At 36.8% G+C, this 26,767-nt stretch overlaps 1 protein-coding gene and 1 long non-coding RNA gene across 7 annotated transcripts in view; one reads left to right on the forward strand and one right to left on the reverse strand.

Moving 5' to 3' along the window:
• The window catches only part of LOC140512388 (uncharacterized), a 209,785-nt gene that overhangs the window by 115,951 nt on the left and 67,067 nt on the right, over window positions 1-26,767 (forward strand). The gene's annotated exons all lie outside the window — the stretch shown is intronic.
• Window positions 1-26,767, reverse strand: part of LOC140512357 (cilia- and flagella-associated protein 43-like) — a 193,199-nt gene that overhangs the window by 100,786 nt on the left and 65,646 nt on the right. For all 4 annotated transcript variants that reach the window (XM_072621506.1, XM_072621508.1, XM_072621516.1 and 1 more), the window contains 5 exons: window positions 22,222-22,302; window positions 20,303-20,451; window positions 9,753-9,856; window positions 8,943-9,083; window positions 7,733-7,905 (listed from right to left, as the gene is read on the reverse strand). In XM_072621506.1, coding sequence (XP_072477607.1) covers window positions 7,733-7,905; window positions 8,943-9,083; window positions 9,753-9,856; window positions 20,303-20,451; window positions 22,222-22,302 — 648 coding nt within the window. The remainder of the gene's footprint in view (window positions 1-7,732; window positions 7,906-8,942; window positions 9,084-9,752; window positions 9,857-20,302; window positions 20,452-22,221; window positions 22,303-26,767) is intronic.

Raw genomic sequence — 26,767 nt, forward strand, 5'->3', positions numbered from 1 at the left:
TTAATTTCTTCCTCTGAAAATTACCTGTTCATATCCTTTGATCATTTATCAATTGGGGAATGACTTGTATTGTTGTATATTTGACTCAGTTCTCTGTATATTCTAGAAATTAGACCTTTATCCCCAAGATTAGCTATAAAAATTCTCTCCCAATTTACTACATCCCTCCGAATTTTGGTCGCATTATTAATGGTTTGGTTATGCAAAAACTTTTCAGTTTAATGTAATCAAAATTATTCATCTTGCACTTCATAATGCTTTCTATCTCTTACTTTAGTAAAAAATTCTTCCCTTCTCCATAAATCTAATAAATACACTATTCCTTGCTCCTCCAGATTTTCCATGGTATCAATCTTTATGCCTAGATCGTGTACCCATTTGGACTTTATTCTTGTGTACCGTGTCAGGTATGGGTCTGTGCCTAGTTTCCACCACACTGTTATTCAGTTTTCCCAGCAATTTTTGTAGAACACTGAGTTCTTATCCCAGAAGCTGGGGTCCTTGGGTTTATCAAACAGAAGGTTGCCATATTCCTTGCCTACTGCGTCTTGAGTATCTAGCATTTTCCACTTGTCTACCCTTCTGTTTTTTAGCCTAAATGTTTAATTTTCAACTGTAAATTATAAAGGTACATACATTTTCTTCCAAATGCCACTTTGAGCCACCTCTCCTCTTTTCCCCCTTCTCAACCCTAAAAAGGTAGAACTTTATATTAATCATATTCTCTCTTGAGATCCACTCTTACTGGAATATAAGGTGGTGTGGGTTTTTATTTTGGAAGGGAGGAGTGGAGAGAAAGATACAGGGTTAGAGGCATTTCTGAGGTTCCAACTAGGTTGGTCCCATTAGTTAAAGACTTTGGGAAGCTGGACAAGAATTGGGAGAGTAGAAAGGGGGAGGAAAATGGGAGATCAAGGTAAAAGGACAGCAAAGACAAACTTTACTTGGTTTGCAATTTTATGTTCCAAGTGCAATTTGCCAGTAAAAGTTATCCACTATGATCCTCTCTCTTAACTTTTGGCCATCCCAATCCCTGTTACCTTTGCACTAATCTCCCACTCCCTCATCTGAAATGCACTCCCTCATCCTCTCCATCTCTAAGTATACCTTCCCTAAGCTGCTACTGAGCTTACCCATCCCATTTGTCCCCATTTTGTCCATATAGCATCTCTTCAATAGAATGTCAACTCCTTCAAGACAAGGATAGTTTGACTTTTATCTGTAGCACCTAGCCCATTGCCTAGCACAGTTACTTCTTAAAAGGTTGTTGGTTCATTTGATAGTAGGGATAGTTGTGAGATCCTAGGGGGTAGATAGGTGGTGCAGTGGATAGAGAACCAGTGCAGAAGTCAGGAGGACCTGAGTTCAAACCTCACCTCAGACACTTGACACTCACTAGTTGTGTGACCTTGGGCAAGTCACTTAACCCCAATTGCCTCATTCTGGGTCCTCTCCAGTCATCTTGATGAATATCTGGTCACTGGATTCAGATGGCTCTGGAGGAGAAGTAAGGCTGGTGACCTGCACAGCCTTCCCTCACTCAAAAAAAAAAGAACAAATTCAAGTGCAAGTCATGTCATTATTTCTCTAATGGCATGGTCTTCTTTGGCAACAAAGGATGGACATACACACTTCTAGTAGTGGGATCCTAGGATCATAGCTATAGAGTCAGAAGGGACCATGAAGGACATCAAAGTCTACTCCTTCATTTTAGAAAGGATGAAACTGAAGCCCAGAAAATTGTGACAGAGCTAGTAGATGTCTGAGATAGAATTTGAACCTAAATTTTCTTGATTCCAAGTCCAAAGCTCTCATCACTACATCATGATACCTTTCTCATGTTTATATAGCCTTGTGAAATAATTCCTCATTCCTTTCTTTCCACCACACACATATCTTGGAATCCACGGGAGAATCTTAAAGTCCCTTCTAAGGGGTTTCTTTTCCCCTTCTCTTCCATCCAGTTTTCAGCAAACCCCAGAGGGAATCAAAAGTAAGCAAATCATCTTTTCTGTAATTCATCCAAGACAGCTGGGGATTAAAAAGGTATACTAAGGAATTAGGAGGAAGGTGAAATAAAATAATAAAAAGGAATAAATTACAAACCTGCCTGTCACTCTCCCTCTTTCCTTCTAAAGTGAAAATCCCTTACCATTCTTGAACAGTTTCTTTCTTCTTTTTTCTCTCTTGGTAGTAAGAAATGTTGAAAGGGATGGGTTTACAGAAACTTAGAAATACTTGTGTGGAACTGATGCAGAGTGAAATTAACAGAATCAGAAGAATAATTTATACAATAAGAATTTTTAAAAAGAAAGATGAATGATTTCCTTTTAGAGTACACATTTAGGATTAGAGGAAAAAAGATCACTGAACTGTTAATTAAGACAATGCATCCTTAAGGTGCTGATTGACATTCCCAAGGCAAGGAAAAAGTATGAACCTTTAGAACAATAATCACAACATTATAGAATTACAAAGCTGGAGGGCACCTAAGAGGCCATCTAATCCAACCCTTACCTGAACAAAAAGCCCAAGGGTACTGATGAATGGTCATATATTATATCTCTTCTTGAAGAGGGAGAACCCACTATTTCTTGAACAGTTTATCTCACTTTTGAACAGCTCCAATTGTTAGGAAGTTTTTTCTTGAATCAAGCTTAAATCGACCACTTTCAGAGACCCTATAGATCATTTGGTTTAACCCTCTCATTTTACAAATGAAGAAACAGGTCTAGAGAGTCTGAGTGATTTTCTCAAGGTTACATAGATAGCAAAGGGCAGTTAGGTGGCAGAGTGGATAGAGCACTGGGGCTGAAGTCAGGTCATATTTCCGAATTCAAATCTGACCTCAGCTACTAGCTGTGTGACCCTGGGAAAGTCATTTAACCTTTTTCCCCTTAGTTTTCTCATCAGTAAAAAGAGCTGAAGAAGAAAATGCCAAAACCACTCCAGTATCTTTGCCAAGAAAACCCAAAAGGGATCAGAAAGAGTCAGTCAGACTTGACTGAAAATGACTCAATGAAAACACCACACAATGGCAAGTGTGATAGAGATAGAATTTAAACATATCCTCTAACTCCAAATCTAGAACTCTTTCTGCTGCAATGCACTGTTACTAGTTCTCTCTGAGACCAAATGAGACAAGTCTAGTATTTCTTCAAGTTTAGCATTTCTTCCATAGACAAGTCCTTAAATAATTTTTAATTAAATAACTTTTAGTTTTTATCATTCACTTTTATAAGATTTCAAGTTCTACATTTCCCTGCTACTCCCTTCCTAAGGCAGCATACAATCTGATACAGGCTATATATGTACAATCATATTAAACATATTTCCACATTAGTCATATTGTGAAGGAAGAATCAGAACAAAAGGGAAAGACCATGAGAAAGAAAAACCAAAAAAAGTGAAAATATTATGCTTTGATCTGCATTCTGACTCCACAGTTCTTTCCCTGGATGTGGATAGCATTTTCCATCATGAGTCTTTTGGAATTGTCCTAGATCATTGTATTGCTGAGAACAGCTAAGTCTATCAAAGTTGGTCATTATACATATGTATTACTGTTACTGTGTACAACATTCTCTTTGTTCTTCCCCCCTCACTCGGCATTTGGTCATATAAATCTTTCCAGGGTTTTTCTGAAGTCCACCTGCTCATTATTCTTATGGAACAATAGTATTCCATTATATTCATATACCATAACTTGTTCAGTTATTCCCCACTTGATGGGCATTCCTTCAATTTCCAATTCTTTGACACCACAAAAAGAGCTGTTATAAATATTTTTGTACATGTGAGTTCTTTTCCATTTTTTATGATTTTGTTGAGATACAAATGTGGTAGTGCTATTGCTGGATCAAAGGGTAGGCACAATTTGGTTGCCCTTTGGGCATAATTCCAAATTGTTCTCTAGAATGGTTGGATCAGTTCACAACTCTACCAAAAGTGTACATTAGCATTCCAATTTTCCTACAGCTTTTCCAACATTTTCCATGATCCTGTTTTGTCATATCAGCCAATCTGATACATTTGAGGTAGTACCTCAGAGTTGTTTTGATTTGCATTTCTCTAATCAACAGTGATCTAGAACATTTTTTCATATGACTATAGATAGTTTTAATTTCTTCATTTGGATATCCTTTGACCATTTATCAAATGGGGAATGACTTGTATTCTTATAAATTTAACTCAGTTCTCTATTTTATTAATGAAAGCCCTGAAATTCTTAGTGACAATCATATCTCCCTAAGTACTCTTCAAATGAACATCACATTTCACGGTTTCCAGTCTCCTCACCATCCTGATTACCCTCTAAATTCACTCCTATTTTTCATGCACTTCCTAAAATATGCCACGAAGAACTGAATGCAGTATTCCAGGGCAAAGTACACTAAAACCATCATCTTTGTTGTGAACATTATGCCTCTTTTCATGCTGCATAGGATAGCACTGGCTTTGGGGGACTGCCACATCATATTATTGAACTATCTTGAGCTTTCAGTCCACTAAAATACCCCAGTGATTTTTTCTCATTTGTTAACACTTTGACCACCATTGTAAAACATATAAAACATTTCTATTGTTTATGTAGGTATAGGAAACAAGAAAAGGAAGAAAAAAGAAAAGTAATTTACTCATACGTGCTAACCTACACTCTTATTTTTCTTATGTTTAATATAAGAAACTTGGCTTATTCACTACTGACTCCAATGATATCATGTTAGGATGTATTGTCTCCTTCATCCCAATGAGTATGAATCCCTGGCTGTTGTCAAACAAACTTCAATAATCTACTACTGCCTGTTCTCTCATTCCCACATCCTTTATTGGAGCCTCTTGAAGGTCCACTTTAGATCTACCTACCCATTCCACTTCACTCTCTGGAAAGTCTGTTCCATAATTAACAAACGTATTTTTATCTTAAACATTTTCCTTTCTCATTCCAGCCTCTGGTTCTCATTGAAATATGGCTCCTTCTTAATGATATTGCATCCCTTGCAGTTACACTTTAATTCATACACCTCAACTCATTCGTTGTAGTGGGAGACTCAGAATACTCCTTGCTCCCCATTGCTGTTTCCAGACTCTTCTTATCACAAATTAAGCATCCATGCCCATCAATTGGAAATGGCTGAGCAAGGTGTGATATGTGATTATGATGAAATACTATTGTACTATAAGAAATGATGAGCAGGATGCTTTCAGAAAAAAACTGGAAAGACTTGCATGGGCTGATGTGAAGTGAAATGTACCGTATACAAAGTAACAGTAATATTGTAAGATGATCAGCTGTGAATGACTTAGCTCTCAGCAACACAATGATCCAAGACAATTCTCAAGGACTTATGTCTTTCCACAATACTCAAATTGTTTCTTTCTGAATGCTTGCAATATTTTCTCCTTGACCTGGGAACTCTGAAATTTGGCTACAATATTCTTAGGAGTTTTTCTTTTTGGATACTTTCAGGAGGTGGATTCTTTCAATATTTATTTTACCTCTGGTTCCAGAATATCAGGGCAGTTTTCCTTGATAATTTCATGAAAGATGATGTCTAGGTTCTTTTTCTGGATCATGGCTTTCAGATAGTCCCATAATTTTTAAATTGTCTCTCCTCCAGGTCCGTTGTTTTTCCAATAAGATATTTCACATTGTCTTCTATTTTTTCATTCTTTTGGTTTTGTTTTGTAATCTCTTGGTTTCTCATAAAGTCATTAGCTTCCATCTCTTCCATTCTAATTTTTAAAGAACTCTTTTCTTCAGTGAGCTTTTGAACCTCTTTTTCCATTTGGCAAATTCTGTTTTTTAAAGCATTCTTCTCCTCATTGACTTTTTAGACCTCTTTTGCCATTTGGGTTAGCTTATTTTTAAACGTGTTATTTTCTTCAGCATATTTTGGGGTCTTCTTTATCTAACTGTTGACTCACTTTTCATGATTTTCTTGCATTGCTCTCTTTTCTCTTCCCAATTTTTCCTTCACCTCTCTTACTTGATTTTCAAAATCCTTTTTTGAACTTTTCCATGGCCTGAGACCATTGCATGTTTTTTTGGGAGGTTTGGATGCAGAAGCCTTGACTTTTATGTCTTCCTCCAATGGTATGCTTTGTTCTTCCTCATCTGAAAGGATGGAAAATAATACCTGTTCACCAAGAAAGACTACTTCTGTAGTCTTATTTTTTCCCCTTTTTAAGGCATTTTCCTAGCCAGTTACTTGACTTTTTAGTCCTTTGTCGAGTGGAGGGTGTACTCTACAGACCTGTAAGTTCTCAGTCCCTCCAAGGTGGCACAATCAAGGGAGAGGAGTTTACTTCTCTCCCAGCCTGCGCTCTAGTCTGGGAGCAATTACAAGCTTTTCTGCCCAGGATCTGTGAGTAGAATTCCCTCTCCAGAGTCTCCACCAGCTAAACCATTCCAGCCAGAGCTCTTCCTCACCACAGGACTGCCACTCAGGGTTGAGACCCAGATCAGCCCATCGATTCCATCAGGGTCTTTAGGCCAAGGGCTCCTAAAATGGACACTGCTACCACAGTGACTGTCTCCACTCTGGGGCTGGGGCCAGACCGCGTTCCCCTCTCACCCAGGTGAAAGAGCTTTCTCACTGACCTTTGAAACTGCCCTTGGCATTGGTGGGTTGAGGAATCTGGGAACTACAGCTGCTGTCCAGGATTCCACACCCCAGCCTGCTCCAGTCCTGTCCCTGTCGCATGGCAGTGCCAAGGCTGGGCTGCATTCCACTCTGAACTCGGCTTGATAGACGTTTCCTGTTAGCCTTCCAGGCTGTCTTGGGTTAGAAATCTTTTTCATTCTGTCATTTTGTGACTTCTACTGCTCTAGAATTTGTTTAGAGTCATTTTTTACAGGTAATTTATGGGCTACAAGGAGGAGAGCTAGAGCACATCTATCTTTCTACTCCGCCATCTTGGCTCCGCCCCCTCTCTCAAGGACTTATGATAAAAAATGCTATACATCCCCAGACAGAACTGATGGTGTATGAATACAGATTGAAGAATACTTTTATTTTTACTTTATTTTTCTTGAGTTTTTTGTCTATCTTTTCTTTTACAACATGAATGTTATGGACATGTTTTGCATGACTACACATACATAATCTATATTGAATTGCTTTCCTTCTCAGTGGGGGTGGGGGTAAGGAGAGAAGAAGGAGGAGAATTTGGAATTCATTGTTTTAAAAATGAATGTTAAAAATTGTTTTTCCAAGTAACTGGGGAAAAATACTAAATAAAAGAGACAAAAAATTGATCACCCAGTCAAGATTATGGCAGCTGTTATCTATCGATTCCAGGATATCTCTTCCTCAATGAGTTCAGTACCTCTTTCATAGGTCACCCCAACTTCTGCCCTTATACTAGGAGACTTTTACAAATATACTGATACTCCCTCAAATATCCTAACTTCCCTAACTTTAATCTACTCATTTCCCATGACCACTGCCCTACCTCAGTTACACATAGAATGGTTATCATACTGATCTTGCTATCTCCACAAGTGTTCATGAAATCGAAATGCTTATTAACTGTTGTGTTCATGGAACATTTTATGATAGGCTCCAAGGGAGGCTAGTATGAATCTAACATCAGCAAACAACGTGTTGATTAAAATCTTCTGGATGAGCCAAGAAAATGCAATCTAATCCATATATTCTATTTGACTTAATTACTAAGGAAAATGATATATTTACATTTTACTATATTAATGGCAATAGAGGAATACCTGTTTAGGAATACCATAGGTACAGATATATGGCACATGGCTACAAAAGCCATATATTTTTTCACACTCGTAATCCAGGATAGCAGACGATAAGGGAAGATCTATTTCATACAAAGTCCTTGCAAATAATTCATTTTTCAGTCTCCCTCTTTCATCAGCATATTGGGCAGCATCTACAAGAAATGGGGAAGAAAATAAATCTCTTTAGATATATTCAGAATTTAAATTTTAAAACCAATAAAGATAAGTAATGTGCTATTTATGAAAAACAAAAATATTTGAAAAGATCATTTAACACTAGAAGGACCAGGCACATCAGATGGCATGAAAAATTGTTCCATCCTTTGAGGTGTTCTTAAATTCTGATCCGTTAAGCAACACTAATTGGTGAAATAAATCTGAGTCTTTTGGAATTATTTATATATTTTTTACTTCTCCAATATTAACTCTAGAAGGACCAGGTGCATCAGTTGACAAGGAAATATATTTGATAAGTCCTTTTTCCTGTCTATGTAAATGTACCTTAAATACAAATAATTACAAGCAGATATTATCACTTTCCTTTGAAATAAAAATTCCATCCTACTATCCCTATTTTCTTTGCCTTGTGGATGAAACAAAATGTGTTGTACCAACTGATGCAGGTTGATCCTTTGTAAACTCCAGTGTTAACAAGTTGTATGCCATTGGATAGATGGTTTATATTCTTAGGACTTAGAAAACTCAATAGTTCAATAGATACGTAGAATAAAGTAATTCATGGGTGTACAAAGAGACATAAAATAAATACAAAAGCATTCTGGTAGTTTTGGCTGTCTTACAATACACCACCTACAGAAAGACATGTTCTGTTTATAGCTATTGACTTCTCTTACATCTACATTAAATTGATTTGTAGAATTTATTTTTATACACCTCTTTTTGTTGGGGAAGCTGCTTGTTATTAAAATAACTAGCCAACAATCTAACTGAACTTAAAGTATATTTGAAGATATGAAGCAAAAAAATAACATAAAATAATCAAACAATTTAGCAGTGGTTTAAGTTCTGCAAACTTTTCCAATGCTCTGAAAAGAAAAAGACTCAGGAGGAAATTAGTAATAGTATACTTACCATGAATTAGTAATACATGATAATTTGGTAATTCTTAGTACTTTAATAATTATTACATTTAATAATAGTAGCTCTTATTATTGTCCTCATTTATTACCTGCTAAGATTTCATCAGTCAGAGTGAACATTTCTAGCTTGCTTCTTTCATTTTCTGAAGATGCTTCAAGGACCGTTACTAGAATTGTGTTAGTTCCCCAAACACAAACTGTAGAAATTTGTAAAATGTTACCATGTACCTCTGAAAATAGACATTAGCAGACATACATAGAAATTGTCACTGATGATCATTTTAAGAAATTTGCTTATTCATATTAAAACATCTAATTATAAGCTACTCCATGATTAAATTTCTGTATCTGAACTTTCTGGGTGGGACCAATGGGATTTTATTTATAGAGTGAACTCTACAATCCAAAGTAGACATTTTACTCATAAAACAGCATATTCTTTTAGCAAGCCTCTAAGACTCTAGATTTATAGTATTTTTTGCATTTCACATTTTGAAGACAGTGGCATTAAGGGTATAAAAGAAGTTTTCATATATATGAATGAAAATTATTTCTACTTTCATCATACATGAAGCTTAATATGATTTCAATGATTTGTGTAGGGAACAAATAAAGAATGTATGTGCAGTGAAAACATGAAGTAGAGATCTTCATTAAAAGTCGGATATTTATATTATAGTATTCAAGAATGAATGAACATAGCTCATCATTTGAAACCAAGAAGACATTCTGTGTTTGCAAAACTCTTATTTCTAAATATATTGTGATAAGTTTTGTAAACTTCACCATCATAGTTGTTACACTCATAGTTCATTCATTCTCCAAACTTTGACCCTTTGGAGGAAAGACACTAAAAATATATAAATTAATAAATACTATCTCTGTGCGTAAATCTGTACCTGTAAATCCAATAATCCTGAATATTTCTGAGGGTTTGGAACTTAACAAGAAAATAAGTCCATCAGATGTTCCAATTATCAAAAATGTACCATGCTGGTCATAACTAGAAAAAACGTAAATAGAATTATATTGTAGTTTTTTATCATAAGAGAATATGTGAAAAGGACTTAAGAGGTTATCCAGTTAACCCTTTCCCATTTTACAGATGAGGAGCCTAAGGCCCAGAGAGATTAAATGATTTGCTCAAAGTGACAGAGGTTATCTGGAATCTAAACTAAAGTCTTCTGACTCCTAATTCACATCCTTGACTCTCCGGCACATTGCATTTCTTAGAGTTCAGACTGTTAAGAAGTCCTTCCTTATTCTCAAATGGATATGTCATCTTATTAACGTAGATGTTGCTACAGTCATACACATGACAATGCATTCAAGCTCAACTAGATTGTCCAGTTCTTTGTCCCTGTCTTTCCATAACTCTACCTCGAGGAAATCGCCCAACATTTTGGGAGACATTTGCATTTTCTTTTGATATCAATACAACATTGGTGGAGCTCACTGATTGTCCATCAGTTATTGTTTCCTCTCATCACATGGGCAGACTAATTTCTTTTTCAGTCATCCCTTCCTCTGGTGATGTCATTTACTCCATTTCTTCTACGCAGTTCACTTTCCTGTGCTTAGCCCAGAGTCTGGCACCTAGTAAGTGCATAATAAGTATTTGTGTATTGACTGACTGATCACATAACTCTTCATTGCTTCAGAGATTGCAGTGTTTCACAACTTGAAGAAATACTGGAAGAAAATCAGTATTAAAAAAATATCACTGTAGGAAAATTAGTATTAAAAAGATGGACCTTTGTTTCAGTGAGAAGTTTGGGAGTGATTAAAGGAGTTTAAATTTTTTTCAGAGTTAAAACTACCCACTTTTCTTTCCTTGCTTAATTCTGGGACCAATTGCTCATTTTATAGAATCTATCTGTGTATGTATGTATGCACGTAGATATGTATATATGTTTGTACACATATATAGATTCTTTATGTATAGATTGATGAGGTATTTACTAAGAGCTCCCTATGTGCTAAGCTACGCACTGAATTAAGTTCTAGTGATATACATAAAAAGCTAAACTAGTCCTTGCCCTCAAGGGGCCCACTTTCTAGTGGGGGAGGGAACACATATGGAAGTTTTCAGCTGTAAGTCACATGGAAAGGTCCTATGATCCTTAGGGTGCAGTGTAAAAACAGATCATAATGCCTCTTATTTAATATTATTTCCGTTGCCAAGGTCTGTCAATTTCATGTTTGCAACATCTCTCAAATAGGCTTCCTAAAGTGCAGGAGGAGGTGACATGATTAGACTTGCACTTTAGGAAACTCACTAGTGGCTGAATGGAGGATGGATTAGAGTGAGGAGAGACATGAAGCAGGCTGACCCAAGAGCAGGCTAATTCAATAGTCAAGGTGGGAGGTGATAAGGGCCTGCTCCAGCATGGCAACAGTATCAGAAGAGAGAAGGAAGTGTATTTGAGAGATGTTGCAGAGGTGAAACTGACAGACGTTGGTAACAGAATGAATGGTGGGGGTGGGGTGGGTTAAGAGATAGTGAGGAGGAGAGGATGATGCCTAGTCTACAATCCTGAGGAACTAGGAGGATGGCTTTGTGCTTGACAGTGATAGGAAAGTTAGGAGGTGAGGAGGTTTTGGGGGAAAGATAATAAGTTTCATTTTGGACAAGTTGAATTTAAGACATTTATTGTACATACAGTTGGAAATGTCTGAAAGTCAGGTGGAGAGGTGAGAGTGAAAGCCAGCAGGGAGGTTAGGCAGGATAGGAAGATCTGAGATTCATCAGCATAGGGATGGTAATTAAATCCATGAGAGCTGATGAGATCACCAACAGAGATAGTACAGAAGAAGAAAAGAAGAGGGCCCAGTTTAGATCCCTGGGGGACACATATGGTTAAAGAGTGTGATCTAGATGAGGATCAAGAAAAGGAAGATGAAAAGGAAAGGTCAAATAAGGAGAACAAAGGGAGAATGGTGTGCCAAAAACCAAAAGAAAAGAGTATTGAAGAAAATAGGGTACTCTGCAATGTCAAAGGCAATGTCAGAGATCAATGAGAATGAAGACTATCAAAGGCAATTGGATTTGGCAATCATTGAAAACTTTGGAGAGAGCAGTTTTGGTGGAATGATGAGGCTGGAAGTCATGTTGTAAGAGGTTAAGACACAGAGAAAGTGGAGGCAAATACAGTAGATGGTTTTTTCAAGGAATTTAGCTACAAAGAGTAGAAGAGATATGCTATCATAGTTAGCAGGATGGATAGGTCATGTGAGGGTTTTTTGAGGATGGGGGAGACATGAGCATGTTTGTGGAAAGTAAGAAAGGAACCAATAGAGACTGAAAATATGTGAAAGAGTGGGGATGACAGAGAGGCAACATATTAGAGGAAATGAGATAGAATGGGATCAGTTGTGCAGGTAGGGAGATTAGCCTTGGTAATGAGTAAGATCACCTCTTCATGTGAGATGGACCAAAAGAGAAGATAGTGGCAGAAGGCATATGAATGATATGAGATGAGGAAGAGAAGAAGAAAATCAATGCAAATGGTCATGTAAAATATGAGGCAAGCTTCACAGTTGAGAGGGTGGGGGCAGGGGAAGCCATCAGAGCTTTGAGGAGGAATGAAAAGGTTTGAATCACTGCAATAGTGAGTTGATAAGGGAGGCACAAAAGGATTGCCTAGCAGAAAACAATCAGGGCCCAGTTGGGGTTGTATAACATAAATGTGTAGTGGTCTCAATCAGAATGATTGTGTGGTTTTCTCCAGTTTTGTTTCCATATGGGTAGGAGAGAAGGTGGAGGATGGTGGAAGTGATTCAAGGCAGAGGCTTGCCAGGATCCATTGGTGAAATGATAAGGGGGCAAGGAACTTAAGAGGACAGTTTTCTAAAATATATAGAGAACTATGTCAAATTTATAAGAATACAAGTTATTCCCCAATTGATAAATGGTCAAAGGATATGAATAGGCAATTTCCAGGTGAAGAAATTAAAGCTATCTATAGTCATATAAACAAGAGCTCTAAATCACTGTTGATTAGAGAAATGCAAATTAAAACAACTCTGAGGTACCACCTCATACCTATCAGACTGGCTAATATGAAAAAACAGGAATATGGTAAATGTTGGAGAAGATGTAGAAAAATTGGAACAATAATGCACTGTTGGTGGAGTTGTGAACTGATCCAACCATTCTGGAGAACAATTTGGAACTATGCCCAAAGGGCAACCAAATTGGGCATACCCTTTGATCCAGTAATATCACTACTAGGTCTGTATATCAACAAAATCATAAAAAAGGGAAAAGGACCCACATGTACAATAATAATTTTAACAGCTCTTTTTGTGGTGGCAAAGAATTGGCAATTGAGGGGATACCCATCAGTTGGGGAATGACTGAACAAGTTGGGTATATGAATGTAATAAATACTATGTGCTACAAGAAATGATGAGCAGGCAGAATTTAGAAAAACCTGGAAAGACTTATGTGACCTGATACTTAGTGAAGTGAGCAGAACCAAGAGAACATTGTACATAGTAACAGCAACATTGTGAAATGACCAACATTGAGAGACTTAGCTTCTCAGCAATACAGCGATCTAAGACAATCCAAAAATCCCAAAAGTTTCATGATGGAAAATGCTCACATCCAGAGAAAGAACTATGGAGACTAAATGCATATCAAAGCACACTGTTTTTACTTTTTTTTTCTTCCTCTTCCTTGCGGTTTTCCCCTTTTGTTCTGATTCTTCTTTCACAATATGACTAATGTGGAAATATGTTTAATATGATTGTACATGTATAGCTTATATCAGATTGCATGCCTTCTTGGAGAGGGTAGTTAGGAGGGAGGGAGGGAGAAAAAATTTGAAACTCAAATTCTTATAAAAGTGAATGTTGAAAAACTAAAAAAAAAAACATGCAAAGGGGAAAAATGAGAAGAGGATAGGTAGAGTTGAACTGATTCACCAAGAGATCAAGACAAGGAAAACAAGAGAGAGTGGCAAGTGCAGGGGAGAATGATTGGGGAAGAACTGAGGGGTCGAGGGACTCCTCATGGTATGCGCAAAAAGGGAAGACAAGGAAAGGCAGAGGGAGTGGTGGAAAGTCAGATAAGGTGATTTCAGGCTTCTTGCATAGAAGTGGTGCATTTGTAGGCATTGGCAAGATCAAGTGTACAATGATCTTTGTATGTGACTGAGATGTCACAGAGGAGTAGATCACAGGAATTGAGTAGGTTAAAAAACCAAGAGGTTATTCATCACGTATAAGTATGAAACTTTCATGGAGACTACAATCATTTGGCCTCTCTTATTCCTTATTCCTACTCTATGTTTTCCAGCATGTGATATGCCATCCTCATTTCTTCCCATCTTTTCATTGAAGTCATTGAGAAGCAAAGTATATATTCATTTCATTTGGAGAGTCTTATCAAGTTTGTGGGACTTCTTTACCTCTTCATTCTCTAGAGCAAATATCGATGCATAAGCAAAAGTGATTTTCATAGGAGTCTTTTCTGTAAATACTTAGCACGAATCCTGCAACGTAAGACAAACTAATAATCTATGAAATGATGTTTCTTGTTGATTTTGTTTATGCTGTAAAACCAATTCCACCAACTCCTTCATTTGTCTCTCTCCAATGAGAACTTGTGAGTCAACCTACCATTTGAATATTGTTTCTTCTTCTTTGTTCCAATTTGTTTACCATGAGAGTGTCGAGAATGATATAATTTGGTTATTCCAGTAATTAGTAAAGAGTTAAGCTACCTAAATTCACAGGTTATCTTAAAAAAAAATGTAGACTGTGATCCCTTTTTGCTGCACTTCCAACTGTCATTGTAGAAAAGCAAGGAGTCTCTACAGGCCTGAGGGCAATTTTTGCATTTTTATTCATTGCATAGATTACCATGGCCAAAGAATTAAATTGCGGATGGCCAGACAACCTAATTTTGTAATCAGATAGGTTCATCCTCAGAAAATAGACTAGTCTTTTTCTGGGGCCATCACTAACAACCATCAGGAATTTGCCAAAGTGTGTGCTTTATTGGCATAGCCTTCAAGAGGCCGGGATTACTTTCTTGCCATAAACAGGCGTTGGAATAGGGCTTTGTGGAGTCTCCTGAAATCTTTCTATATCTTCTATTCATTGGTGATAGTTCCATGCCCTCTGAGGCCACATAGAATACATCTAATCCATCTTCCATATGAGTAGAAATCAAAATGGACTTTTACAAATAATTCTGAAAAAATACAGTAAGTCTAAGAGGATAATACATTTTCATCATCAGCCTCTCTTTTAGATGGCAATTTTAAGCATTTCCTTAAATAAAATATGTAACTGTTATGGAGGGATTTATATTTGTGAACCTTCAAGGTGCTATTTCATAATGTTTTTGAGGTGATGGGAAAACTATCATAATCTTTCTATTTCTTTGACAACCATATTAGCTTGTCTGAGAGGACAAAATGTAATTAACAAGTACTTTCAAGAAACAGATTTCAGGTACTTGTTCTGCCTAACCTTTGAAAGAGTCAGAGAAAATTCTGTGAACTGACCTTTCTTGAAATGCCCTATTAATTCAGATTTCCCTGTGGAAATAAACATCATAATGATGGCAGTAGTGACTATAATAATTTCCATGTATACCTTAATAATAAGAATTGAAATCTGTATAGCCTCTTAGGGTTTTCAAAAATATATTCTTCACAACAACCATTTGAAGTCGGTTATACAAAGACAGTTACAGATGAGGAAGCACTATGAAGCTCTGTGATTTTTCATTGGTCTTACACCAAGTAAGCATCTGAGACCAATAAGACCCATATTTCTTGTACTTCAAATCTAATCTTCTGTCATGCTGCATGACAATTAAGTTCAGAGAAGTCAAGTGATTTTCCCTGGTCACACATCTGGTCATTGCGGTAGGCTTAGATTTAGTTCCCTCACTCCAAAACTCATGTCCTTTCCTCTACACCAGACACAATTTTTGTTATGTTTTAAAGTCAAAGGGGTATTGGGAATGGTGAAAGAAAAGATGAGGCTGTTAGTTTCTTAGAAAAGGGAGGAGTCAATTCACCTGGGTAATATTTTATAAATCAAGTTTGAAAAAGATGAAGGAATTCTAAGATTGGGTCAGAAGATTTTGTTTCAGAGTCCTAGAGAATAATGATGACTTCTTAACTAGGCACTACTTTATTCAGTTTATCATGTCTGAATTTATAATTCTCTTTCCCTTTGTAAATAAATAACTGCTTAATCCCAGAGTGACCAGGATGTAATAGAAGAATGAGTTATGATACTGGGAACAATAGACATCCTTGATGGCAACTTTTCAGAAAGGGGATTCCATATCCCTACTCTTGACTTCAGAAATAAAAGATCACTGCAGTCAGAGGTCAGGTCAGAGATTTCACACTACAAAGGAGGAGCCTTGCTTCAAGCTAATGGCTGCTTCCTTTATAATGACCAAGACATGACATATAAATGTCATGGGGGCGGAGCCAAGATAGCAGAGTGAGAGCAACTACTCACCTAAACTCTAAGACAAACTCCTTCAGATACCTCTAAAAAGAGAACAAATTTTAGAGTGGCAGAGTCCAACAGGAGACAGAGAGTGGTAGATTTCCAACCCAGGATAGACTGGAAGATTGACAGGAAGGATCTGTTGCATGGGGCTGGAGGAGCACACAACACACAGGTTGTACCAGTGTAGACCACACCATAGCAAAGCTGAATAAGAATCCCCAGGCCATCTGAAGCAGCAGTAGCATTGCAGAATCTTAAACATATCAGGCCAGGATGAAAGTCCAGTGGAACTCAGCAAAAGAGAACCACAGAACCCCAGGTAACTGCAACAGCTGTTCCTGAGAATATCAGCCTGCAGATTATATGTCTGTAAGTCATCTACTTGAACTTCCGGGAGCCAAGATGGCAGAGTGATCAGTAAATGCTCTACCCTCCCCTCCCCTTGCTCACCTTGAAAAACCCAGAAAATATTTTCCCAGGAAAAATCTGGGAACAGTAAGATCAGTTGAAGGAGTAAACAGTCTCTTAACTGTGAGGCTAGAAAAATCACAAAGGGGGTCCCTCTTGCTGTGGCTGAAGGCCACCAGTGCAGGACTGGAGCTGCCCCAGACAGCCCAACCTCAGCAAACTGAGAGGAGTTCCTGAGCCCCAGGAGGTGGAGTCTGTAATCATCAACACAGGACCCCAGACCTGCCTCAGTAGAGTCAGGGAAATAGGGAAGACATTGGAGCAAATAGGGTTCACCAACCACTGAGCTTGCATGTACTCAGGTGAGGAGACCTCCTGTGGCCAGACAACCCCTATCCCACACTTAATACAGGTAACTCCAGGGTAATTCTGGGAAAACTTGGAAAGGCTTCACCTGGCCTTTGCTTTGGCACACCAACCAGCTCAGCACCAGGTAAGCTACAGTATTCTAGCTTCTAGCTGAAAGAACCAGAGGCCACAACACACAAAGCCTAAAGTTATAAGCACAAGAACTATAGGACAGAGCCCACTGTGCCCCAGAAGCAGAGACCCACTTTCAAAACCAGGTGATCACCAGGAGCAAGAAGCAAATCAGAAAAGATAAGACCATAGAATCTTTCTATGGGGACAAGGACCAAAACATGAATACCAAAGAGGTCAGCATTGAGACTGTACTCCCATCTGAAACTTCAGAAGGCAATATGAACTGATTTCAAGCCCAAAGAGCATTTTTGGAAGATCTCAAGAAGGATTTTAAAAGTCAAATTAGGGAAGTAGAAGAAAAACTGGCCAATGATTTTAAAAATATGAATAAATAAATAATGGAAGAATTTAAAATTGGACAAATGGAAAAGGAAGCACAAAACCTTTTTCAAAGGAGCCAAAAAAATCTAACTGGGAAAATTGGACAAATGGAAAAGGAAGTGCAAAAACTAACTGGACAAAATAACTTCTCAAAAGGAACAAGTGAACAGAGGAAAAAGGAGATGCAATAGTTAACTGAAGAAAACAATTTGTTAAAAATTAGAATTGGGCAAGTAGAAGTTAATGACTGTATGAGACATCAAGAATCAGTCAAACAGAATCTAAAGAATGAAAAGATAGAAGAAAATGTAAAATATCTCATTGGAAAAACAACTGACTTGGAAAATAGATCCAGGAGAGAAAATTTAAGAATTATTAGTCTACCAAAAAGCCATGATGAAAAAAGAGTTTGAAAAATATCTTCCAAGAAATCATCAAGGAAAACTTCCCAGAGGTCCTAGATGCAGAGGGCAAAATAGTCATCAAAAGAATCTACCATTCACCTCCTGAAAGGGATCCTAAACTGAAAACACCAAGAAATATCATTGCCAAATTCCAGAACTATCAAGTTAAGGAGGAAATATGGCAGGTAGTCAGAAAGAAACAATTCAAATATTGAAGCACTACAATCAGGATTACACAGGACCTTGCAACTTCTACATTAAAAGATTGGAGGGATTGCAATATGATATTTCATAAGGCAAAGGAGCTGGGACTACAACCAAGGATTCATTACCCAGCAAAATTGAATATAATATATCAGGCAAAGAGATGGATATTCAATCATTCAATAAAATAAGGGATTTCCAGACCTTCCTGATGAAAAGGCCAGAGCTCAAACACAGGTCTCAAGAGAGGCATAAAAAGGTAAACAGGGGAAAAAATTGTTATTCAATATGGGCAAACTGTTTACATCCTTATAAGGGAAGATGATACCTGTTAATCTTGAGAATTGTATATCTATTATGATACGTAAAAGGGTTATACATAGATAGAGGGAGTGGTATAAATTAAATGATGCAATGATGAAAATATGATTTAAGGGTTATAATAGGAGATGTGAAAAGGGGGAGGCAGAAAAAGGTAAATTACATCACAGAAGAGGCACAAAAACATAGTAGAGGGGAAGAGGGAAGGGAGATGAACTTTGTTTGAGATTCACTCTTATCTGATTTGGTTCAAGGAGGAACAACAAACTTAGTTATGTATAGAAATCTAACTAGCTCTTTAGGCAGTAGGAGGGGAAATGGGAAAGGAAAAGGAAGAGAGGCTAAAAGGGAAGGAAGAAGTAGTAAGGGAAAAAGGGAGTAAAAGGGAAGGGGGTTGAAAAAAGGGAGGGAAGACTGAGGAAGGTAGCGGTCAAAAATTAAAACATATGAATGTCATGGACAACTTACAAATTATGTCCAAGAGTATAATAAATGTATCAGTCCCTTAAAACAGATATTTTGCCCAGTCAAGGTATTGTCATGCACCCTAGATTCTGGGAAAGAAGATTTAATAGGGTTCAGAGAAAGGATGTGGATAATCCCAAGGACTCAAATTCTACATAGGAGATTACTTCAGGAGGTGCTTCTTCAAGTATTTGAAGGGCTATCAAGTGGAGGAGAGATTGTATTTCTTCTGTGTGGACCTAGAAAAGAGAACTAGGAGCGATGGGAAGAAATTACAAAGACGAAGATTTAAGCTTGATGCTGGGAAAATATTTCCTAACAATTAGGGCTAACCAAAGGGAGAATGTGTGTGTGCTTGTCCTTCATTGCTGAAGAAGACCATGCCATCAGAGAAATAACGACATGGCTTGCACTTGACTTTGTTTTTTTGAGTGAGGGAGGGCTGTGCAGGTCACCAACCTCACTTCTCCTCTAGAACCATCTGAATCCAGTGACCAGATATTCATAAGGATGACTGGAGATGACCCAGGATGAGGCAATTGGGGTTAAGTGACTTGCCCAAGGTCATACAGCTAGTGAGTGTCAAGTGTCTGAAGTGAGATTTGAACTCAGGTCCTCCTGACTCCTGCACTAGTGCTCTATCCACTGCATCACCTAGCTGCCCAACCATAGAGGAAATGGGCTACTTCAAAAGATGGTGGATTCCCCCTTTGAAAGTTTTCAAGAGGAGGCTACATGTGTATTTGTCAACCATTTGTCAAGTCTGTTCTAGTGGGGATCCATTTTGAGGATGGATTGAACTAGGTCATTTCCTACTCCCTAATTCTGTTATTTCAATCCCATGATGAAACGTTAACCTATAGTTAATGTTTCAGTTACAGAAAATGACATGAATGAAGTACACTATGTCAACACAGTTAATTTGAAATAAAAATCCATCATATAAGATTTATATCAACAATTTCCAAATGAAGCTATATTATTAAATCATGGTGCCCTACACCCAATCCCTGATAAAATCATAAAATAAAAGATTTTAAAATATTTTGAAATCTCTAAAAATTTAAAATAATAAAAGCAAAGAAGTGAAATGTCAATAAACAAAAACAGTTATTCATTTCCACATTAAAAGGGGATAAAATAATTATCTAATAATTCAACCAATAGTTAAAAAAGAAAAAAGCCTACTGTCTTTATGCTAGCTAGGACCTCAGAAATATTGATTGATGGTATTCCCAGCTAACATATCATACAAGGTATCACAAATAGCATCTATTCCAGGTTTTACTTACTGTATATGCTGTATAGAAGATGTAGTCAGGAGGATTTTGTGAATAAGTCGAGGGGATTTGACATCAGAAATGTCAAGGAACAGCATATATCCTGCAGTGGTCCCCACAGCCACTGAAAGGGAGGAGGGGCAGCAAGCCATATCACTTACCTAGTCAAAATAAATGCCCAAATTTTAGCTTTGGCATAAAAGACTCACATTAGAACTCTTCCCCACAACCCCTTCCCCTCCCCCAGGATTTTCGAAGGCTAAATAGGTGAACAAATAAAACAGCACCAGGTTCTAAAATAAATTATAAATATATATGTAATACCAGGATAGGGACTGGGATTGGACCTTTGATTTTGTTGGTATAATATATAAACTCAGATGAGGAGATTCCCTCTACCAATGCACCTTCACTATCTCAAGAGTTTCTTGGAGCATTGAGAGGTTAAATAACTTGTCCAAGGTCATATAGCCAAGATGTGCCAGAGGCAGGCTTGAACTCAGGCCTTTTTGGCTCTGCATACACTACAACACACTGCCTCTCATATGGAAAATAGGAAGATCACCTAAAATATTAAAGCACTTGATAATCTTATGCATGATATCAATATCAGCCATTATTGCCATTACTATTATTATTACCAATAGATGAAGCTAATTGAATCCCTTAGGATACATAGGAACATTTAATCTTTAACAGAAACTAGAAACATTTAATCTTTAACAGAACGTAACCTTGTCGAGAAAATGTATCCGTTAATATATTACGAGTTTATGAGGTATAAATTATAAATTACATGACTTACTTTTAGCTATAAAATCATTATTAAAGTTAGATTAATCATACTATGAATAATAATTATGTAAAATGAAGTACTTAAAATCAATTATTCATTTTGACCTATTCAGAATTCTTAGTTGTGAGAGATTATCACTGAGGGAAAGAATCTGCAATCACAACTGAAGCATTGCTTAACACAAATTTTCATGTTCCTAACAGCCCTAGTTCTCTGCTTAATTCTTCTAGGGAATAGACAGTACCACACACTTGTGACAAACAGTATGACATCTAGCTGCTAGGGGACAATTTGATATCCTTTGTTCTCTTTAAATGGTTGCTGATCCCTTTCTGCGTTAGAGCAGTGAAGGCAGACATGAAATAAGGATTAATAACAGAACCCTAAAAGCTATACCATAGCTTGTTAAGGATAAGGATTGTATGCTCTATAAACTCATCTGTTTATTGCCCTTTGTAATTGTTTTTATTTACATGCCCCCAGTTATATAATTTTTGTCATTTTTTAAAAAACTACCCTTATCTCAGTTGAGCTAAGGAAAAACAAGACTTGTCTTCACCTAGGCCAAGGTGACTGAGGAGATCAGATAACCACCTAAGAAATTATGCGTAGTGGGAAAAAGTTGTGGTTCAGTTGCGATAACTTACCCTTTCCTACCTGGATTATTTCCCTCCTAGATGTATTTTAGAAAATATTATAGGGTTTAACTCTGTAGATAAGTCATTCACATACTGAATTTTGACAGTTGCAAGGGAAGTATGAATTTACTTGGATCAGAGGAAGATTTAGCATAATTATTATAGACCAATGAAATCACACATAATAAATAGCCTCACTGCAGTAAAGAAAGTGACTTAAGCAAGGTTTGTAGAATCATTTTAATTACTTTTTGACAATACCTTGTGATTACTATTGTCTTGAATAAGGAATTTTAGAGTTCATTTAGTCCAATCCCCTCAGTTCATATATGAGGAAACTTAGGACCAGAAAAAATAATTCACTTGACCAAGTTAATATAGCAGCAAAGTTAGCACTAGAACTAAGGGTTAGCTCATGTGGAAATGAAAAGGTAGGTTGCCATAGCATTTAACATGAAAAATACCTGCTTTTTACATATGTATGTACATACACATACCTCTGTCTTAAGGCATAATCTACTGACAGGACTTCCATCTTCTATCGACCAAATATAAAATTCTCCTAAAATGGTTATTGACTGTAAGAAACATGCAATAATAAAAAAGTACAGTTATCAATATAGAAATGCTTTCTATGAAAATGATATTTGTCCATATTTTATGAAGGCAGGTCAGCCTCTACTGGTTTAACTTGAGATGTGATATAAGTGACATTCATACAAAGGAATGACTTGGGTCAGGACAAAAATGTCAATTTCAACATTTGTAATTTAAAGATGCACTGAATATTACTTGAGTATTATTTTTAATGATAAACTAAATACTAAATAAAGATGATCTGTGTTGTTTTTAATATGAACATTAACTAATAAAATTGACTAGAAGTAATTCTACCTGATGTATTTGCATGGGATTCTAGAAAATTCACCATAGTTGTCCTTATATTTGTGTCCTGTCATAGAATTAGTGCTTAAAACACATTGAATTTCATGAGATTTGTGTTCTGGCTGGGAATGGAGAAGCTGAGAAATGAGTGTTTGGCTAATGTGCTGAAAAGGAGGATTAATTATGTATCACCTTGTCATTAAGACTTTGAATAGAATTTTATTGGCTTGGGAATTCTTGAGAATGGACTAGGGTTTTCTTTCTGAAATGAAATTAATTTGAAATTCAAAACTCTATTGTTTTATAGGATTTAGAGCTGGAAGGGACCTTAGAATTACTCTAGTAAACCCCTGTCTTCCATCATCTCATTTACAGAGATGAGAAAACCTGGGCAAAGAAAAACAAAGTTATTTGCTATAAGTCATACAGGCAGCAAGTAGTTGAACGTAGATTGGATTTCAGGTCAATGCTTGTTCTACTGCACCAAAAATGTTTTTTTCCCCTAATTTGTTATTTATTTTTTTAAGCATTATTTTCTTTTTAAATGTTGAATTTCAAATTCTCTTCTTCACCTCCACCCCTAAAAAGGCAAGCAATCTGATATTAATTGTATATATGAAATCATGGAAAACATATTTCCACATTAGTCAAATTGCAAAAAAAAAAAAAAAATGAAGTGAGAAAATTATACTTCAATTTGTACTCACGGTTCATCAGTTCTCTCTCTGGAGGAAGAAAACAATTTTTCATTATGAGTCCTTTGGGCTTATCTTGGATCATTGGAGCAGTATAGTCAAATAGCCCAGTCTTTCACAGTTGATCAATATTATAACATTGCTGTTACTGTGCACAATGATCTCCCAATTCTTCTCACTTCACTTTGTATCAGTTCATGTAGGTCTTCCCAGGTTTTTCTGAAACCACTTCCCTAGTGATTTGTTATATGGCATGATAGCATTGCATCACAATCATACGCCCCAGCTTGTTCAGCCACTCCCCAATTAATGAACATTCCCTCAATTTCCAATTCTTTGCCACCATAACAACAACTACTATAAATGTTTTTGTGCATATACATCCTTTTTCTTTTTTCTCTTCTGTCTTTTGGGTACAGATCTAGTAGTGGTATTGCTGTGTCAAAGAGTATAGTTTCAGAGTTCTTTGGACCTCATTCCAAATTGTTCCTCAGAATGGGTAGACCAGTTAACTACTGTATTCCAGCAGTTTATTAATGTACCTATTTGCCCCATCCCTTCCAGCATCTGTCATTTCTGATAGGTGTGAGTTGGTACCTCAGAGTTGTTTTAATTTGCATTTCTCTAATCAATAGTTATATAGAGCATACAAATCATAAATAACTTTGATTTCTTCTTATGAAAAATGCCTGTTATATCCTTTGTCAGTTGGGGAGTGGTCCTTATTTTTAAAGATTTGGCTCAGTTTTCTACTTATTTGAGAAATGAGGACCTTATCAGAGAAACTTGCTATAAAATTTTTGATATGATTTCACTGTCTTTGGTACCTTTTAAGCAAAATGTAGTTTCACTGATTATCTCTTTTAATTAGGTCTATTTTTGCTTTTGCTTTGTCTGAGATCATGATTTCTACCACTTCCTTTTTTTTACTTCAGCTGAAGCATATTAGATTCTTCTCCAGCCCTTTATTTTAACTGTGTCTTTTTGTTTCAACTGTGTCTCTTATACACAACATACTGGTGGATTCTGATATCTGATCCACTCTGCTATCTACTTCTGTTTTTATGGGTAAGTTCATTTCATTCTGATTCACAATTATGATCACTGTGTACTTCCCTCCATTCCACTTCTTTTATTTCTTCCCCTCTATCTTGATGCTGGCTCAAAGGTCTATTTTACTTCTAACCACTGTCTCCCTTAATTTGCCCTACCTTTTTTTATTCTTTCTCCCTTTCTCTTATCCCCTTCTCCTCTTAGTTTCCTTTTTGAGTAAAATAAATTTCTATACATAACTGAGTATATATATTTTTTCTTCCCTTTTTCAACAATTTCTGATGAGAGTGAGAGTCAAGCATTGCTCTCCACCTCACCTCACATTTTCCCTTGCATTGTAAAAGCTCTTCCTTATATACCTCTTTTATGTGAGAAAAAATTCCCCTTCCTACTTCTACCTTCCCTCTTCTTACAGTTGCATCCCTCTTTCTCACCTTTTCATTTTTTTTTAGAAATCATTCCAACAAAATTGATTTACATCCATACCCTCTGTCTATATAAACTCCTTTTAGCTGCTCTAATAGTGATAAAGTTCTTAGGAGTTACATGACTCATCTTCCCATACAGGAATGTAAGCGGTTAAGCATTTTTGAGTCCTTTATTATTTTTCTTTCATGTTCATATTTTTATGCTTCTCTTGAGTATCTGCTTAAATGTCAGATTTTCTATTCAGCTCTGTTCTTATCATCAGGAATGCTTGAAAGTTCTCTATTTCATTAAATATCCATTTTCTGCCCTGAAGGATTATACTCAGTTTTTCTGGGTAACTCATTCTTGGCCTTTATCCTAGCTCCTTTGCCTTCCAAAATATCATATTCCAAGCCTTCCACCACTCCGTTAACATGGAAGCTGCTAAATCTTGTGTTGTACTGACTGTGGTTCCATGATATTGGAATTATTTTTTTTCTAGATGCTTGTAATATTTTCTCCTTGACCTGGGAGCTCTGAAATTTGACTATAATATTCATAGGCATTTTCATTTTGAGATCTCTTTCAGTAGGTGATTGGTGGATTCTTTCCATTTCTGTTTTACCTGCTTGTTCAGGTAGTTTTCCTTCTCAATATCTTGAAATATAGTATCTCAACTTTTTTTTTATCAAGACTTTCTGCTAGTCCAATAATTCTTAAATTATCTCTCCTCAATCTGTTCTCCATGTCAGTTGTTTTTTCAATGAGGTGTTTCACATTTTCCTCATTTTTTTTCATCCTTTCGACTTTTTAAAAAATGTTTCTTGATGTCTCATGGAATAATTAACTTTCAGTTGCCTAATACTAATTATTAAAGAATTGTTTTCTTAGGGAACTTTTGTATTTCTTTTTCTATTTGGTCTATTCTGCTTTTAAGGAGTTTTTTCTTGGGTGAATTTTTTTGCCTCTTTTGGGCCAATTCAATTTTTTATGGTTACTTTTTTCAATTTTTGGTGCCTCTTTTACCAAGTTGCTAATTCACTTTTCATAATTTTGTTGTATCACTCTCATTTCTTTCCCCAGTTTTCCTCTACTACTCATTTCTTTCTTGAACTTTTCCAGGAATTTATGTTGAGTTCCAGTTCAATTATCATTTTTCTTTGAGGCTTTGATTGTAACTGTTTCCATGTTGTCTTCTGAGTATATGTCCTCTTATTTTCCTGCTACCACAGTAGCTTTTTATGGTGAAGTTTTTGTTGTTGCTGTTGTTTGTTGATTTTTATCAGCCTATTTCTTGACTTTAAACACTAGTTAAAATTGGACACTGCTCACCTGGGGAGTGAGATGGCACTGTCCCAAGCTTCAGGCTTTTTATACTATTGTTTTCAGAGCTAGTTCTAAGAGTCTGCAAGTTTTTGGTGTTTCCAAGGCAGTGTGATAGTGTGGTGAATGCTGTCCTGATTTTTTTCTTTACCCAGTAAGGGCCCCTTGATTCCCCGCAGCTATAAGCACTAGCACTGCTTTTGACCCTGGAACTATGAGTAGGTATCCTGTTCCCCTGCCATTTCTTGGCCCTGGAACTGTGACCAAGGCCCTTTCTCCCTTGTGCTCCTTTTCACCCTGGGACTGTGATCCAGAACTGCATATAAGAAGTAGAGTTGTCAGTCAGCACTAGCTGAACCCAGTGCCAGCAATGGGTCCTCTGTAATCTCTTTCTGTCCAGTTGTCCTACACCCTGACCTTCTCTGGGGTGAGAGTTGTCAAAGCTTCTACTGGTGCTATAGCCATGGTTGCTGCCTCTTGTTTGCTGCACTTGTGTACATACTAGGCTTTTACCCTTGTGTCACAGACTTCTCCTTCAGACCTCTTAAGTTTCCTTAGGCCAGAAAAACATGTCTCATCTTCAACTCTTGTTGGTTCTGCTACTCCAAAATTTGATGCATTATTTTAAAGTTGTTTGGAGGGGAATGTTAAGAGAGTTCAGCTGGATTGTCTCCTCTAA

The sequence above is a fragment of the Notamacropus eugenii genome, chromosome 1, assembly GCF_028372415.1.
Source record: "Notamacropus eugenii isolate mMacEug1 chromosome 1, mMacEug1.pri_v2, whole genome shotgun sequence".
Lineage (NCBI taxonomy): Eukaryota > Metazoa > Chordata > Mammalia > Diprotodontia > Macropodidae > Notamacropus > Notamacropus eugenii.